This window comes from Amblyomma mixtum, chromosome 2 (assembly GCF_055824585.1).
Source record: "Amblyomma mixtum isolate Tamu chromosome 2, ASM5582458v1, whole genome shotgun sequence".
Taxonomy (NCBI): domain Eukaryota; kingdom Metazoa; phylum Arthropoda; class Arachnida; order Ixodida; family Ixodidae; genus Amblyomma; species Amblyomma mixtum.
Window position 1 is genome coordinate 312,367,725 of NC_143013.1, and position 19,359 is coordinate 312,387,083.

Sequence of the window (19,359 nt, forward strand, 5' to 3'; positions counted from 1 at the left end):
ATGGTGTCAGCGAATGCACTGGTGGCGCCATGTCGTTTGTTCGCCGTGAAGATTCAGCAAAGGAAGGGAGGGAGGGGGGGGGTAGCGGGAGGTTTAATTGAAGAGGGTCTTTCAAATGCTTTTTAATTGGTCACAAAAAAACGTTGTTTGTCCAAAACTGCGCGAAATTCGACGTCTTTCGACTGCCTATCGCAATAACTCTTACCGAGCAACGTCTGCTTTCGTCTGTTTGCTACCGACTGCATGCAGCTTAGTCTGTGCTTTCAGTCTTATTATGAAAAATCCAGGCGCTAACAAACAACGACACAGAGGGGACAAGCGCTGTGTCCCCTCTGTGATCGTTGTTTGCTAGCGCCTGGATTTTTCATAATGAATGTGTACCAACTAGCTCAGCTTTCTGCCCTGTCGCAACTTTCAGTATTGCCTTCTTTTCTAAAGTACGGAAACTTACCACCGAGAAATGAGACCGCGTACACTGAAGAAAAGTCCATGGCCGTGTCTTGGATGTGCGCATCTAATTCAATGCGCTTCGTGCGTAAGAAGTTCCGTGCGATGTTCCATCGCCGACCGCCGCATCGCGCATCTCTGAAGGAGTGGGTGCAAATTTCCCGCATAAGTGGATGGGCCGCGGATCAGAAAACATGCCCTGGCCTGTGAGGTCACCTGGAGTGGTATTCTCCCGGACCACCAAAATCCAAATAAAGGAGCACCAAATGGTATCCACACAGACAGCATAGTACAGAAATGCTTTCAGGAGAGTGTCAAAGCGCTCATAGCGTTTATTCTACGGCAATGTAATACATCAAACCGTACCGGTAGCGAACAGACGAAAGCAGACGACACTCGAAGCTGGTAAAGATTTATTGCTGTAGGAAATCGAAAGTCTTCAAATTTCGCGCAGTTTTGGCAGAACTAAGTTTTCTGTGTAAAACAAACGAGATGGCGCCACCGGTGCGATCGCTGACAGAACGGTGTGATTTTCTTCGCTGTCGCCGCAGAATATGCGAATATGTGGATTTTTTTGATCGATTCAAGCAAGTAACCCAAACAAATGCAGTTTGAAACAATTCTGCCGGCCAAATATGCCACTTCTGTACGAAATTTGAGGTCGAACAATGGCCCGTTTAGTGCGCAACACGCGATACAGCGCGGCGTGTCAGATATCACAGGGTCTCACAAAACTTTACACTGCCTTTTGTTGGAAAAGCTACAAGAGCTCCTGTAGCGACAGGAAACTCCATGCAAACTCCCATAGACGTGGTGCCAGCTTTCCCACTAGGTAATAGTGAGAAACTCTATTATCCATACCATAATAGTGTTCTAGAACAAGACGAACTCACAATTTAACAAATTTGATTCTATATGAACAGTCTCACCCCGTGTATTTCAGATGTGTGGGTAATAGAGTTTTACTTATGGCTCGAACCTCACGAGTCTCAGCCTCAGCTCCATTGTCAGCCGCATCAGCGGCCTCTCTCAGGAGATAGGAGTGAAAACATGGCGACGGCCGTGTATTTGGAACACTACCTTGACAGTACGTGTTTATTGTGCCGCCTTATGTTCTCATTAGTTTATCTCTATTGTGGATGTGGGGTTATTGCATTGTAGCGAGTATTTTATGTTGTCTTGTGGTTACGCGTGCAATGCTAAATGCAGCAGCCTGGGATCGTTTTGGCGGCAACTCTAGCCATGGTTCATCCCTTGTTTACCTGTATTACTGTGCTTCATTTGAAGCTCTTGATGCTGCTGTAGCGCTTTCTTGCTCTGGGAACAAACAATTTGTCGCAAGGTAATGTTAGCCGTTGAGAAGTTTATACCAGATCTCTATACACTGTCTGGTGTTGTGCATTAGAACAACCGGATATGGAAACTGGCAGCTCTTGTCCTAACCAGCTTTTCTTGAAATACCTACAAAATGTGACTGCACTGTTTTGCGTCCCTCTCATAACACCGTTTGTTGCGGCCTTATTGCGTTTCGATTTGCGTCCCCTGTAAACTTTGAGGGACGACGAATTGCTGCGTTACTTTCGGGTAAGCTCGCAACGTTTCGAAAAGCAGAAAATTACTTCAGTTAGGGACTTTTCTTTCAGTGAACAGGCAGTACATGCCGCGAAGGCGTGACATTGTTACTGTGCTAAACCGTGTGGCTGCCTGTTGTGCTGTACTCTTATAACCTTGTACTTATGTTTCGTCTTTTGAAAAATAGCCACGTGAAAGTGAAACCACGGGAATATTCCCTGTTGGTGACAAAACAAACGATGCATATAAAATATAGTAAAAATTGCCGGAGTAGTTTACTTTGTATGCTCAGCAAAGAGCCATAATAGTGCAGCTCTTCAACAGCCTAATTGTTCAAAGTGACAGTTTATTTATTTTTCGGAAATCTGTTGCACATCCATGTACATGTCTTGAAAATCGCCTTATAGGCATTGCTTTGCATGAACAGGGTAGAGACTCTAAATTTGGTTGTCTCATAGGCTTATATGTGAATTGCTTATAATGCCTGCATATCGTTGCTCTTTTTAGGTTTGGAGACATTGCCATCTGAGCTCCAGAGGAATTTCAACTTGATGCGTGATCTTGACACAAGGGTGCAGGGAATTGCAAAGAACATTGAGAAGAGTTCACAGACATACATGAACAATGCTAAGACCTACACAGCGGCAGAACGATCTGAGCATCTCGAAAACATCCGAAAGATGTTTGAAAAGGCAAAAGAGTATGGTGATGACAAGGTTCAGTTGGCCATGCAGACGTACGAGATGGTAAGCTGCACAGTACCAGTGCTTATTTACTCAGCCTCGTCGAGTGCTCCTCTCTATGTGTTGTTTCTCCTGGCACCCCTACGGGGGTTCAGTGGCAGGATTGAACAGCGCACACAGGACGAGGACACAGAAAGGAAGCGACAGGACACTTGCGCTCGTGTCTTGTCGCTTTTCTGTGTCCTCGTCCTGTATGTGCTGCTCAATCCTGCTACACACTAACTAGCTCAACTCTCTGTACTTTGTGGTTCAGTGGTTTGGGCGCTTGAATGCTGAGCCTGAGGATGCAGGTTAAATCTCGGCGGCAGTGAAGCATTTCAGTGGCGGCGAAACACAGATCACTCGTGTACTGTGCGATGTCAGTGCACGTTAGAGAACCCCAGGTACTCAAAATTAATCTGGAACCCTCCACTACAGTTTTCATTGCCCATGTCATTTTTTGATGTTAAAGGAGTATCGACACCATATTTTGGGTGCATGTTTTCTTGTTTGGAATGGTGTGCATTAATATACATGATCACAACGTGGTATTTGTCTATGATCGCCAAGTAACTAAATATTGAATTTCTTCTCTCGCCTGTCTCGGTTTCAACAGCTGAGCGGGGTCTGTGATGCCAAGGGTCTGTATGCACCATTTTATCATGGGTGACACCATCTTGGGAAGGTGGCGCCCTCTAGTGTCTAGTCCGGAAAGGACTGCCATGCTGGTATGCGCAATCGCATTCACAGTGCACACACCAAACAGGACGCATGGCACAAATAGGCAAATCGGAGCTTCTGCATTTATTTTTTCGCGTTCTAAAATTGCGCACTGATAGGAAAAGCTTTTCAAGCAGCAGTGAGGTCATTCTATCAGTAAATGGCCAGAACACGAGCGGATTATGGCGCCGCAGGCGCTTCCACCGTCGTGATGACGGCTGACAGGTAAAAAGAAATCTGACGAGTTTGGTGTAACCTACATGGTGAAAAACGACGTAGGCGTAGCGCTGGTTGCGAAGGCAGTTGAGGGAGTGATGTAGGGCAGCTGAAGCAACTTTCCGTAATATGTAACCGAGTTTGAGAGATAGATTAGGGTAACCAGCTAAGAATATTGTTCAAAGCTAGCGAAGCTAGTCACTTTTGACGACTGTTTTAAATTTTATTGCATATTTTCTTGTTTCAAATGATGCGTTAGATGTTAGAATACATAGATTACTGTGTGGTACTCATGTGGAACCGCTAAATAATTTGAATTGAATTTCTTCTCTCGTGCTATTTCGGTTTTGCTTATATCGACTGAATGATAACTGTGACGTGCATTTGGTGTTTAGGTCACGTGATGCACTAGAAAAACTGCAATATCATCATTGATTTGTAGTTTTAATTCACTACAACACTTTAGTCTGCCTCTTTCAATGTCTTTATTAACATAAAACGACTTATCAGCAATTGTACAGCAGATTTTTCATTCCTCACATGACCTAAACATCAATTACACATCACAGCCACTGTTCAGCAGTTTAAACCGAAACCGAAACAGCGTCTAGAAGAAATTCAATTCTAAATTATTTAGCCGTTGCAGACGAATACCACAGGGCGCTTCATGTATACCAGTGTCTTTTGCTGGACACAATCAACTGTAACTGAAAAATGTATGAAAGTTAGCTACAAATGAAACTAATTATCTGAATTGTTGTGTTGTGTTGTGTTGGGTTTAGTGGCGCATAAGCATCTAAGGCTATCATGCGCCAAGCTCATGATAGATTATCTGAATTGAAGTATGAACGCTTTCCCACATGCTCCAGAAATTGTCTAGTGCATTCCCAAGTTGTTTGTGTAAAACAAAACTGACAGAACTACACTCCATTAAAAGCAGCAAAATGAGCCAAGTATGACTAAGAAACATTCCCATATCCGTTTCTTGGTTTCGGCAAGTGCTTGGTTCCTTCATATTTTGAATGAATATTCAGTGATATTCCCCTGAACGTGCCTTCACTTCAGCGAGTGAAAATGCATACCACAATAAATAGTGACAGCACAAGACAAAACTAGGACGGGTTTGGTGCCGGGATAAGGCTATTTCGACGTTTGAGCACACAAATGTTGGCAAAGCTGCCTTAGTAATTTCAAAGGTCCAGAATGATTCCGGTCACTTGAGTGCCTTTATAGCGAACCGACAGTCCACAGCACGCGACTATTTTTCCATTTCGCCACCACCGGAAGCCGTAACACAAACTCGGAGGCATTCGTCTCGCGCTGAGCGGCAAAATTTACGGTACTTAACCGGGCACAGGCGTGTAGTCCCAATTCGTGAACAAGACTGGGCGTCATTACGCTTAGTGTCAGTTTTCTTGTTTAAGGAATAGAAATTTTACTGAAATGAGAGCCCACACTGTGCACGTGGTTAGCCTTCGCAGTGTGTAAACAATTATACGGCCTGAAAAAATATGCGAGTAAAAGACGTTTTCGATATTTTTTTTTTTGAGCAGAGCACAGTATACTATGGTTCATTGGCGTTTTTATGTTCTCGTTAAACAAAGCAGTGCAGAGTACCACTGTTTAAAACGCCGAGAATCCGCACGTGCAGCTGCGTACATATACAGCGTGCATTGAACATGTTGCCTCGCCACGAAAACGGTCTATACGTCTTCACTTGTACTGATTCCAGCTTTTGTGGCAGGCTTGCCTTAGTGCTGAATTAAAACATTGAAGCAGCCATTCGATCTCAGTTTTCTTCATGCTGGACATGACTGGTGCCCACCTTTGTCGTCATAGCCATTGCTCGGCTGTTGAAAAAAAAAAAAAGCCAAAGGGAAGAAAAGAAATTAAATTATAGATTATTTAGTCGTTGTATTATCTCGTGGTGATCTATGTATAGTAATGTCTCAAGTATCAATACAAAGAAGAAAACATGCAATTAAAATTAGGTTTGTCCACTCCTTTGAACCCCATATACCAAACCATGTGTGTTGTTTCTTGTTGGCTGTTGCTGTCTTTGAGCTATAAACCAACTAGCTGAGATGCATCTTGTGCTCCTCTCTGTGTCTCATTTACTTGGTTGATAAGCTGACATTACTTGGTGATGCATCTAGTAATCTCGGTTGATAAAGGACATATAAATGTTTTTGGCTCTTTCGGTTACTGTTTTGGTGTGCTGTTTATTCAATTTTTGTGCCTAATATGTGCTGTTCATCTAATCCTTGACCTGAAATTTAACTGTACGACAGTGTTAGCCTCAAATTAAATGCAAAGGGTGCAGCTGAAAGGTGAACAGCACAATTAGGTTTTAATTGAGGAAAGCAGGACACTAGCTCACTTGATATTTACTTCAGTGATGCAAAGACTGCTGCGTGGAAGTGTTAATAGAGCCTGTCTGTATGTGTACTTCAGCAGCTGGTTTTTTAGTCTACGTTCTATCACATGTTCTGTTCGCGTTTCGTTTGATGCTGATTGTAATTAGCCTTTGTTGTAATTTAAACTTGTCATGATGTCTGATTATCACAATGCATTTTTTGCACTAATGATGACTTAGGAGTTATCCTGTTAGTTCTCTTTTGTTGTTTAGCCTGGCTCAGCAGTAATTGAACTATGCTTTTCTTTTTGATTTAAAAGCTTTTGCCATTTTTTCCAGCAAGCAGAATGCTGTGAGAAGAATTGTAAGGGACGAATTTTATTCTTAAACCGGGCATCATTGGATGCAGTTAGGGCACGATGAGTATTGTGAATGTGTTGTTCGATTTTAATTTTTTTTGCATTGCATCATGTTTGCCAATTGCAGCTGCATCAGATCCGCTGCTTGGCAGAGGCCTCTTTCAGTTATTTTGAACTGCTTCTTTTCTGCACTTGCGTTAATTTGTTCCCTCAACTATTCTGCTTCTGCTCTTTTCCTTCCTTCTAAATATTTGGTTTTGTAGTTTTCAGACATAGTTGTTAATGATGTTACTGCCACTGTATCTAATTTTATTTGGTATCCCTGCAGGTTGATAAACACATCAGGCGTCTTGATGCTGACCTGGCACGCTTTGAGGCCGAACTTAAAGACAAGGTTCTGAATGTCCAAGGGAGTGATTCAGAGAGTGGCACTAAAAGTGAGTTTGTTTCCTTATTTTTTTAATCTAGTTGAATGGCTGTGCAGCTCATTTCCGTTTCCTGGTAAATGGCTGGAATTTTCGGTGACAACCAGTAAGGCAGTAACTGTTATATATATTACCATATAAACGCATGTAAGGACCGCTGGCATGTACAGGGCAGCATCCTGTTTTTTCGAAGGAAAGATTAAAAAAAAAAAGGAAGATCCTTGTGGGGGCTGCACCCAACCTTTCCACAACCCACATGGGAATAGCCTTTGAAATCCTTGCGCACGGGAGCTACCAGGCTCCGCCCATGAATAGCGTGCAAGGCCATGGGTCATCATCATCATCAACTTTTTTCCTGGTCTGCGAACTCCCGTTATCCATAGCAGCATCAGTATCACCAGGCTTTTTGTGGCTGTCAACCGCACATGTAGTGTGGCTGTTGTACGCTGTTTCTTTTTTCTCTTTTATGAACTGCCGCCGAGTGTTGTAATTTTAGCATGATGGGCAAATACCTCAAAAGCTACATGGCTGCTGGCTCTAAATTGAAAGTCATAGAGTTTGCTGTTGAACACGGCAAGCGTACGGTGGGCAGGAAATTCGACGTGGACGAGAAGTGCATATGACAGTGGTGCAACCAAAAGGTGCAAGAGGGCACCACCGCTCACGACTGTGCTTGGCTGCATCTTGTCTGTATGAAACTCTGTGCTTACGTACATTGCATCCCTCGGTTGGTGATGGGGATCTCAGACAGTTTGAAAGGCACTGAAGATGGCTTTTTGTGGGATGAGCATGCACCGGAGAACAGCACCAGTTTGGAGTCTGAAGACTCGGCGAGTCATGAAGTTTGAGCGTGGAATAAATGTTGCTCATTCCCTGATTAGCGTGTTGCACATTGCGTACATGGGCTGCACCCTAAAAATTGGCCCAGTTTTGCTGCCAGTCTTTTCTTTGCCAGTTCTTTGTCTTTCTTGTGACTTAATTTTGGTAAAATTTTAGTTGACTGGATATCTAATGAATTTGATAAAGCTTTCTGATCTATGCTAAATGGGAGGGGCTTAGAGAGGCGTGGCTTGTGCACAGTGTGTGAAAAAGTACCCTGAGGTCAGATTGAAGGTGGCCTGTATTGATGGATTGCCGCGTTCTGCCGACAGAAACACTACTTTCACTGAAAAGGGAGCTTTTGTAAGCGAGAAAAGGCTGAAGAATGAAATACAGGTTTCATCATCACCGGCTGATTTTGCAAGTAAACAGCGGTGTGTCAACACAGTGTTTTGGACATGGATCACAAAGACTATGCTACACTGCCATTCACTTCATAGCGGCGATTGTGGGGTATTTTTTGATGTCGACATAAATTTAGATTGAGTGATGATGGAAATGCTTTTAAATTCAGTTTCCTCAGCAACACATACCTCGCTTGCTGCAGGACAAGCATCAGCATAGCCAGAAAGAGCTGTGCTATCAGTTTATACTAAGAGCAAAAATTGGATGTGGTTATCTTCAGTGTCCCTTTAACATCTGGCTTATGTGTTCATATGCACCATATCCCAGAGCGTGGCAGAAAAACACAGGAGAAAGTAGAGAAGAAGAAGAGCAAGCGTGGACGCTCTATGTCCTCGGATGATGAGGTTCCCAAGCCCTCTCGCAAGAAACTTAAAGGTCAAGTTTCCCAGTAAGTACTGACTCCTGTATGGACCCCACTTTGTTTCCTGTTTTTCTTGTTAGCAGCTCAGCAGTTCACAGAAACTAACCTTGCGTTGATTCCCTAACCATTTGTGGGCCTTATCACTTGAAAAAAGAAGTGTTCTGCAAGAGCAGTGACAACAGTTCTATGAATCATTTGTTCGCTTTCAGAGTGTGGAGCCCTTGATTGTGCTTGCTTCATTTATATATTTTGATATTTGCTTTTTGGCTCGAAAAATGCCTCTTGTAAGCTAGTTTGTATTTGTCATCTGTGTGGCCAATGTAAAAGCCCTGTTTGCTGAGTTTGAAATTGTGTTTGTACAAATAGAAGCTGTCTGAATTGCTCAGTTTGGTCTTGGCCTGGCTAACAGCTTGGGTTGCTACTCAAGCCGGTATAATTTAGCCAACATGGCAACCGTGACATTCGACCTTCTGTCATACACAGTATAGTTCATGCAAACACCAAGAGTGTCTCCAGAAGATCTCTGTACATCTTGTAATCCAAGTCTCAACATGGTTTAATTTTATGCTAACCTCTCTATTTCATGTCCAACACGGCAGACCACAACAATGGATAGTTGGGAGTGCTTCGATTTTGTGAGCAGCCTTGAGCATGTGCCACTGCTGAGAATGTTTGGAGGCAATGTAATTCCCACGGCTGTATATCACAACTGTGTGCACCTGAGCAGTGTAATGCTTTTCAAATTCTGTGGCTTTTGTGTGCTAGCACTTAATGGTATGGGCTACTCATTGTTCCTCGAACTGAGGCAGCAAGTCCACTGAGCAGTACTGTTCTTCTTTGCAACACCAGGCTTGCCGAAAACATTAACCACACTAGTTTAGTACCTGCAGCTGCAGGCTGGAGCTTGGAGACCTAAGAAATAGGTTTACACTTGGGTGCAGTAATAATCGTTTTCCCATAACACAGGTCATGTACAAAGGTAGAAAGGCAAGTTTCTGTATTTCTTTCTTTTTCTTGCAACAGCAGCATCAGTTTTGGTGCGAGTCACTTTCATATCCAACAGGCACTGAATGGCTTTTTGGTTCTGTTTTAAAACCTCTTGGTTTGGCTAACTGCTGGCTGGTTAGAATCATATTGTCAAAGGATAAGTGAGCAAAAAAAGGGAGGGTGCTGTTTGTCACACCCCTGCAGCACAGGGTTTTTTTTTATGAGAAAATGCATGAATTTTTGAAAATGAATTTGAAAATGAATTTTTTGGAAGCAGTGACAAAAAACTTCACCATTTGAGAATTTGTAGCGCTTTTTGTCTGAAATTTTTTTTTTACAAATGTCAAACACCAACCTTGTGCTCTTTACAAAAGAATTGTGGATTCCTGGTGCTGCCAGGACATGCATATGAAGTGAATGCCCTGCCATTTGGAGCACTGATGTTGTGGAGCCTTCGTCACAAAGCACATAATGTGAAGGATTTTCTTGAACTCAACAGTTATAATATTTCACAGGTTATAGGTAAGCTGCACTGTTTGACCATTGCTATGTCTTACCAACTAGCCCAAACTGCCCTTATGTGAATTTGTTTGAGGTGCCAACACATGGCATTAATAAGAAAACATACGTGCACGGCATATTTTTGACCCCAGGCAGTATTTGCACTTGACTGCAGGGCCCATTTGGTTGTAAAAGAGTGGTTGAAGGAGCAGATTGGACAAGAGTGGTCAAGCCACTGCCTTGGGCTGTATGCAGTGTTGTCTTGAACTGTGACCTTTTTGGCGTTAGTTCATGGTGTAGAAGTGTGGTCGGGTGGATGAGCTTCCCCTTTTGTTCTCTTACGACGTGAGCAGGTGGAATAAGCTGCCTTGTGCAATGTGTGCAGGTCAGCGGAGGTCCCATTGTTGCAGTCAATCAGCATCTCACACCCGTCTGATGTGCTCGACATGCCTGTGGACCCCAATGAGCCCACCTACTGCCTCTGCCATCAGGTGTCTTACGGCGAGATGATTGGCTGTGACAATCCTGATGTAAGTTCTGCATTACTAATTGATCTGTTTTTGTTTTTCTCATTGCCTGTTGTGGTGCGTCTGCCAGCCATTACCTGACTAGTTCGTTGAAGTTCATCGAAAAGATTTTAGCCTGTAGAGTAAAAGCTCGTTAATTCGACACTGATGGGACTGCGAAAAATTGTCGAGTTATCTGAATGTCGAAATATCGAATGAATAACAAAAAAACGATGTTTGCCGCAACAGGACATACCTTTATTTGACAAAGAAATCTGTTATCGTCGTCTGCTTTTTCGAGCGAATTCGAGCGAGTACGATAGCTCTAACAGCTGCCAGGTGCTCCGCGGCACACGCATCGTCAGGGATTTATTCACAGAAGTCCTTCCGCACGGACAACGCTTCTGCGGCTTCTTTCACTGCGCACTTTGGCATTAGGGGCAACTGCTCACAATCATCACCTTCTGACAAATTGTCGTTGGAAGCGCCTGTCACTTAAATTATTTCATCCTCGGTCAGCTGACAGGACACAAAGGCGAGGCGCGCAGGCACTGTGCGCTACCAACTCGAAAGCAGTGCAGTAAACACGCTGGCAAAGCGCTCAATTACCAAAAAAGGCGCCGCCTTACGGTTAAATAACCGCGATCGTAGCAGCAAGAACATGCGGAAACGACGACACACGCCAAAACGAGACTTGCAGTCGATAGGGTTAAGCGGACGACATCAACATGACTGCTACGACACAACATAGCACAAAGACGCTGCCCGCTTCGGCCACCGCTAACCTCGCTTCCCTCACCCTCTCCCGCTGCTGATGACGATGACCATACGGATGGCCTACTAGCCGTACAGTAGCGTCGCTCGTGGTAGTGGTTTTTTCTTTTTGCTCTCGTGCACCGGCTTGGTGGGCTGCGGAAGAAGTCGAATTAACCGACACGCGGCAAAATTTGTTCGAATTAATGAGAGTTTCACCCCGTAGACTCTATGGGGTTTAAATTAGGGGTAGATAAATACGTTCTCCCCGCTTAACCGCAGCTGACACAGTTCAAAACCGCCCGGACCCCACCCCGTGGTCGCGAGCACTACCGAGCGCACGCCGACCACGGCGGGCCTTGCTCTGCGGGAACAAAGGAACAACACACTGGCTGACACAAACAAGGCATTTATTGCTATAACAACAATAACGCCAGCTAGCAACAAAATACACTTAGGAATCGAGGATGTCCGACTCACCAGCACGGTTACGAGCGAATGTCCGCCCACAGTAGGGCAGAGGGAAAAACTCTGAGGCCGGACGGGACGAGCTGAGGGGAACATGTTTCCACACGAGGTCGCCCGCGGCGAAGAGCGGAGCGGCTCGCGAAATGTCCGCGAGCTATCCCGGTGCCGAGCAGAAGAGAGCAGCTTTTCCCCCGCGCGCGCGCAGCAAAACACCATTCATGGCGCTGGTGTCGCTGTGACGCGAGCGCCCTCCCCTGTTAGTTATAGTAACCCAACTGAGAGGAGTGCGTTGCGAGGGGAGCTAACCACAGTTGGGGTGCATTACGGGAAAGCGAACCACGGGGAGGCGAGTGCATCCCCACAACTCCTATGTATAATTGTAGGGACCTCGCGTGCGCGTGGAATTATCTGATTTTCCGAATTAACGGGGTTGAATTAACGAGCTTTCACTGTATTTTTTCATGTTGAAAGTGTGAGAGGAATTCTGAGCATGCAGGGAGACTGTGATGTCACAAGGAGAGCTTTATCCTGTGTCGGGGAAGACAGAAGGCGGATTCACACTGGCGAGTCGCAGACATTGTGCTATTGATTTTGGTCATTTAGTTATGGTTTCCCAAGCACTAGAAAAGCAAGGAGGAAGAGTGACAAATCGATTTAAACCTGTCACGTGACCTCCGTGACTTGTCACTGTGAATCCACCATGAGAATTCCACAAAACAAATTGGAAGTGATACCATAGCCCAGTTTCCTTGCACTGTTGCTTGCTTGTGTTGTTTAATCGTTGAGCAGTTTCAGTAGTGCTTGCTTAATATGTAGTGAAGAATGATTCCAGTCTTGGTCACAGCCTAGTCATCCATATTCAGTTCATAAGAACTGAGGGTAGTAATTTAATGCAGAAATTGCGGCTTTTGATTTGAACAGCATTGCCCACCTTCGTAGAATGCTTCCTATCAAAACATTCTGGAAAAAGCAAGTTTGCTGTAGTTCTCACCACAGTGCTGTTACATTCCTGGTAAAAATAAATGAAAATGCATGATGGAACAGAAATGAGAAAACAAGCTATCTCTCTAGAGTATTATGCGCACATTTTCCTTGTCGTCATATTTTCCTTTTTGGCAGGCAAGCAATGTTTGTATTCAGGATTGGCAGAGCCCAGTATCAAGAGCCACTTGGTGAATTATCACATGTGCTCTTGATGTCGTCAAAAATATTTCGCCACTTATTGGTGATTAGTGTAGTGAGCATAGCAAGGCCATAGCACATGTTACTGCAGTCGATTGTTTTGTTCGGAAGGATACTGCTTTGTCCTTCCACACAGGTGAAATGTACTGTAGGTTAGGTGTACCATAGCTAGAAGGTCGCATGCCCATCCTATTCGTTCCTGTATTTTTCGGTTTATATTATAAAGGTCGTCACGGTCTATTATTGTCCTGGTTGAACAGCAAAAGCTATGCCGGTGTGCATTGTTGATGAGTATTGTGTGTGCTTCTAACCCATACTTCATGTCAGCTAATTCCTTGTTGAAACAGCAGAAACAAGACAAGGATGCGGGACCAGACATGCACACAGGCGCTGTCCCTGAGTTGTAAGTCAGCACCCGTGTGTATGTCTCTTCCTGCATCCTTGTCTTGTTTCTGCTGTTTCAAGAGTGATCGGCCGCCATCTCACCCAGGCCTCTACACTATCAGCTACCTCGTCATTTCCCATTTGCAGAGACTACCTTTAGCTTGAATTCTTCTCTTATCTGCGCAGTATTTTCGTTTTGATTGCATACGTTTATTTTGTCTGTCTGCTCCCTGAAACTCTCTTGCACTGCTAAAAATTCAGTGAAAGGAAGGAAGACACACACACATCTGGAAACAATGTGCTTCTTCTGCGGTTGCAAAAACCAGCCACACATATGGGGGTGGCAATGCTTTGTGTTCAGAAGTAGGGCTTCCTGCATTGCAAGGTGCTCACTTCACGTGTTTCATGTGTCACGCATTGCTGCAGAATACCTTAGAGCGCAAAGGCAGCTTGGCAGATTGAGCAGAAACCGCTCTTTGCTCTGCGTACCTATAGCACAGCCCAAATAAAATATGCTTTGAATGTCTGCGCAATGGGCGTGCATCACTTGTGGCTTGACTATTACAGAAAGCTTGGTAAGTGGGTATGCAGTTTGTTGCAGAAGGTTGTGCATGTCTTACATTTAAATGCAAGCAAGTTTTCCCGACGGCTTGAAAGGTCAGTTTTTCTCTGTTTTTCCTGGCCCGTTTTTCCGCCTGCTTCGCTGATGAAGGAGTTAGAGAAATCAACTGTATGCTCACCAGCATGAAGTTATTGTAGAGGCGATAACAAGATTAGACATTTCTGCGATTATTGGCGGCTAGTTTGAAGGTGCTTTCTGCTGCGGCTTCAGGGTGGAGCACGCTAGGTCTAGCGACACTGAGCGAGCCAGGAATGAGCGGCTCGTTGTCACCCAATGGGCCGCAGATCGCTGCAGAAAGCGCGACCGGTGCATTTGTGTCACATGCGAGCATCGTGTTCTTTTTTTCCTTTATGATGTGAATTTCTAGTACAGATGCTGCTGTTGTGGATTGACAGCAGTTCTAGAGGAAGTCTGAACAAAAAGGCATGTCGCTGGCATGGTCGCACTGCGTGCTGCGAAATGTGTTCAAAGGGTTGGAGTAGCCACATTTCTGGCGCATCGCCCAAATCATGGTTTTTCAAAGCACATGTGATGTCTGCTTAATGCGCAGGCAGTATTTGCAGGGACGGGAGCGCTTGCGCACCTCCACTAAAGCCGCCTCTTGAACACCGAAAAGCCTGGCTGCGCGGGGTCCAAGAACTAATTCTCGCAGAACGAAAACGGGTGCCTTTATATCGCACAGGGAAAAGAACTTTTAATTAGTTTTTGAAAGCCAGGGTAGCAGACGCATTTATTATGTGAATACATCACTTGTGTGAGATTTTCAGTTATACAACGCCAGGATTATATGATAGTTTCGTGGGGTCCTCTGAATGTCGTGTAATTGGGGTTCTACTGTATAAGAGTGAGTGTGAAGAAGCCAAGTCAGCAAACCTGAAATGGACTCCATAAAATGTTTCCTCTTCTCAAAACTGGTGCTTATTATTGTAGGCCTTAAACTCACGTTTGTGAAGCTCGTCAGTGACGTAAACAGTTCTAATTGTGCCATACCAACAAAGGCTGCTGAGGTAGATGGGCTGGGGTTGTGCTGAACGCAAGGTGCGTCATGCCACTAGTAGTATTATGCCACCCATAGGTATCGTAATTGGTTCACAGAGGAATAAGATTCAAATGGTCTCAAGTTTATTATTATGCACAGGCAGCTCACTCCTAATCATCTCTTTGTTGTCTCTTCCAGTGCCCTATCGAATGGTTCCATTTCACCTGTGTTGGCCTCACAAGCAAACCGAAGGGAAAATGGTTCTGTCCCAAATGTTCCAGTGAGCGAAAGAAGAAGTAGTGACCGGTGTGTGTGGTGCGGCGTTGGAGACTTACGTGCTTTTACAGTCAGAGGCACTCGTGCCGCCAACATGTATGGACTGTGCATTGTGTGTGTGTGTGCTGGTGTCTGCATTACATTTTTTTTTGTTGTTAAAAACAAGCATAGCGATGCTTTATATTGCTGGTTATGCCAGCAGGTACTGTCTTTCTTTCTTTGTCAAAAGTATATACAGCCCAAGGGGTCTGCGTCTGAGCCCTGCAGTGCGGCTCCTCTTGCACACTCGGGCACCTTAAACTCACGAAGGCAGGAGGAACTTAAGTACTCAACACCCTGAAGCTTAGGACTGTCAGTTGTGCTAAAGAGCCCTGCTACAGGGCTTGGGAGCGAACCCCTTGGGCTGTATGTTTTTGAAAAAGACTCTACCTGCACAGGTTAGCCTTCCTGTTGAGTGTAATTAATTGTTGGTTTTACTGGAGAGAGCAAACTTTTTTTATGTTCAGGGATAAAGAACTGTGAAAAAAGCCACATATGAGTCATGATGCAGCATGCTTCCTGCAGCAGCTTAGGGTTCATTACTGCTGTGTATTATAAGCTACTATTGGCAACAACAGTCACGTTTTTTGGCTGCATGCTTGCTGTAAAAATGTATGCATCACGGTGATAAATTTTCCAGTTGTGTCATGCCTTCATTGGTGCTCCAGCTACGCCATTTGCATCATTTTGATACATTTACATTTTGCTGTGCCAGTCTGCTCCAAAAGCGGCAAATTGATCAATATTGCATCTTAGCTGCACCAAAAAGAAGACACGGTCACGGGAAAACAAGTATTTTTAGAGCCATTCAAGCTTTCAGTTGGCAACCTCAGCGTCCGCCGTCTCAGCGTGCTTGCGCGTGCACAGTAGGCATTGCAGCAGACGGCGCTCCGCCTAGCGTTACTATTGGCTGCACCGTCGGCCAAAGACTCCCAGTAGTTCTTCCAAAAGCGCGTGACTTCCAGCATACTTATTGGCATGTTGCTCGGATAGCGTGAGAGTTTTCCTTCCTCCATGTTTGCGCATCATGTCGGTTGCATCTAAAGGTCGCATCATGTCGGTCAACCATGAAGAGGGCTGAAGAAGTCTCTTCTGGGTTGAACAAAAGCTAGGAGCAGGTCCAGTGAAGTCAAGCTGTGTTGGAATAAGGGAATTTTGGCCTTCGCGATATCGGTGAATTTGCAAAAAAATTTCACGGAAGCGTTGAAGTACAGTTCAACCTGGATGTCACGAGCCTCCGTATAGCGAATTCCTCGATATTACGAAGTTTGTGAATTCCCCATCGCCGCCGCCTTTGAAGTGTGTGTATTTCAGACCTTCATGTAGCGAAGGTTTTGCGGCGGTTGGCCTTGATGTAACGAACTGGCTATGTCATCTATGTGTTAGTGCTGAGCCACTCAAAATTTGGCAGAACCACATGAAAGGTTCGTGACTATAAAGCATGAACTGACATGAGAGGAACACTGATCGCAACGAGCCGCTGCAGTTGACGCAACGCGCCATGTTCCAGTGCCATCGGCGCATCTCCAGCGCTTTCTCTTTTGGAATATCATGCCATGTGGCGTTACAACAGTTCATGCTCAAAAGCAGCGAAAAACAGGAGGGCATAGCAAAAAAGAAATGACACGAGCAGTGCGCGGCCATCTCTGCCACGCAGTTGCTTGTGTGATTCCGGCGCCGATAGCTCTGGTGCGTCGGGAGCAGGGACGGGGGAGAGCGCCGGTGACGCAAGGTGAGGAGTCTGTTTCCTGGCGCAACAGCGAGAGGAAGACCGAGCAAGTGAACATACGAGAAGAACCATGTAACATAACCTCCGCGGTCGGTCTACGGTGGTGGCGTGGCTGCGTGCGTTCACCTCCAGCTCGGCCGCGGTGTCCCTTCCTTGCACGAGTGGTGGTTGAGGTGGCAGCTGCTGCCGCAGTCGCGCTATCAGCATGATCGTGAAACGTTTCTCCAAGTTTATGACTTTCGAGTAACGCTGTTTTCTGTAAATGGTTTCAAGGCGATTGCACCTACATTTATTTCTTATTTTGGTTTCCGTTCTGTAGTGTCCTTTCAACTCATTTCACGAAAACTGCATGTAACGAAAAATCTTTCTTTTATAAATTTTATTAAAACCAGGTTTAACTGTAGAGCCAACATGAAAGAGGGAACTGTTCTAATGAACGTGTTTTTCGGGGTGTTTGTCAAGCACGCTTGGCTGAACTTGCGTGCGAGACAGTGTGAGCATTAATAAAATGTTTTGTCACAGTTTTTTATGAACACCTTCCACAGTTGTATTTTTTCTTCCTATCTACGCATGGCTGAACCTTATCCCTCGTTAGGAACGAACTCTTCTTTGTGACTTCTTTATTCCGTTCATGCTGCTTCCGGGTTGCTCCAGGGTTATCGTTCTGAATCAAAGATACTCCAGAATGGGTATTTTTCTGCTCCAAAAATTGCTGCAGACCTTGAAATGGCTGAACCACCACTGTGCCTTTTTGTTGGATGGTTTGTTGGAGGCTAGAAAGGTTGGATGAGAGCATCGTATGCAGCACATGCGAGGGTATTTCTCTTTCACCTTTCTGCTTTCTGCTTGCCACTTTCATTCATTTTCTTGGTCCCATTCAGTATGTATAGTGCACGTTAAAGAACCCCAGATGGTCGAAATTTCCGGAGCCCTCCACTACGGCGTCTCTCATAGCCTTAGTCGCTTTGGGACATTAAACCCCATAAACCAACCAACCTAAACCAACCATTCAGGATGTATGTATTATGCCTTGCTGCAGTGATAGTGAAACCTTGTTAAGGTGTACCTCGTGGGACCATGAAAAAACTGCAGGGAAAGTGGCAGTATGCCCTAAATAAAAACAGCGTACATATATCTGATGACCTGGTAAATGATGATACCCGACATATTCCATGAAGGAAGGCTCATACAGAAGCTTTTATTCATGTAGGGCCACAGAAATTCTTTATTCATTTCTGCTGCTTAAATGGCCTCGCAACTAGTGGTGGAGCCTCAAAGGCATTTAAACCGGGTCGCATTTTCTCAAAGCTCGTGTGTGGGCAAAGAGGCAAAGCACGTCTTGCGTGCACATAGTTTTTCCAGCGGCAAGGCCGCGGGCTGTCTTCTGCTTCCTCTTCAACATTGCTTGCATAGGATGAAGTTCTGCTGGTGATGAAGGCAACAATGTAATTATCAGAAAATGCTTAAGAAGTTTCAACTGGACTTATGTCCTTAATGTGTAAGAGGGCAGTTTCTGCACTGCCTTCCTGCTGCAGAATTTTGCAGAAGAACCCTTTACAGGCATCGTTGCCAGCACTGGTCAACACTCGGAGCTTCTTCCCTGATGGGAGATGTGTGGGAAAGTGATGTTCCCTGGGAAGCACTTGATGTGGGAACATGGGATCTACAATGTTAGTGCACTGTACGATGTCAGTTAAAGAACCCCAGGTGGTCAGAATTATCCGAAGCCCCTTCACTCTGGTGTCCCTCATAGCCCGAGTTGCTCGGGGACTTTAAACCCCATAAACCAAACCAGCCATATAGACTATGCAGCCTTAGGTGTCTTGATTGCTGTGTTGCACGTCTATGTGTGCAGCACATTCTTGCTGGAGGATAGGTCATGACTGATGCTTGTTCCTAATGCATCCTAGATAGTGAAAGCAATCCTTTGTATTCCAGTTCACAAGATTTTGCAGTATGCAAAGGAAATAGCAAATCCTCATGTATTCACTGTATATGGGTGTTCGAGTTGCATGTCCTTATATTTTTTTTTTTTTTTCACGTTGGAGCTGCTGACAAAAAACGGTTGAAGTACATCCTGCCTAGAGAAAAGCAGTCCTTTTGTATTGTAGTGGGCTTAAACAAAAAAATGAACTCTGTGGATGTGATGATGTTATTTTTGGGTTGGAGACTAAGGAAAGGGACTCCCACTTCAGTTTCACTTGACGTGCTGCCTTGTGGCCAAGTAGAAAAGTGTAAGGCAAGGAGAAACTATATTTCAGGACAGCTGTAGTTATGGGTGTTGTATGTGGTCCGTGAAGTTTGCTTTTTAGCTGCATAGAATGGCTTGCTTTGCAGTTACCAGTGCTCGAAATCCCTCGAGGGTGAGGGGTATTGTCGCTCTCATCCCTCTGAAGCATAGGAGAGCCAGGGGTGCTGGGAACTCCAAAACAGCTTGAAAAAGGCCCCTTGGGCTGTATATCATGGACAAA

General features: G+C 44.9%; 1 protein-coding gene across 1 annotated transcript; it reads left to right on the plus strand.

Annotated features, from left to right (window-relative positions):
- Positions 1-1,442: 1,442 nt before the first annotated feature.
- On the plus strand, positions 1,443-17,428 carry Ing5 (inhibitor of growth protein 5). The gene is made up of 6 exons (XM_089575020.1): positions 1,443-1,534; positions 2,527-2,765; positions 6,721-6,829; positions 8,369-8,489; positions 10,336-10,480; positions 15,043-17,428. Exons 1-6 carry the CDS (start codon positions 1,498-1,500, stop codon positions 15,142-15,144), a joined length of 753 nt encoding a protein of 250 aa, XP_089431146.1. The 5' UTR covers positions 1,443-1,497; the 3' UTR covers positions 15,145-17,428.
- The last annotated feature ends 1,931 nt before the right edge of the window (positions 17,429-19,359 follow it).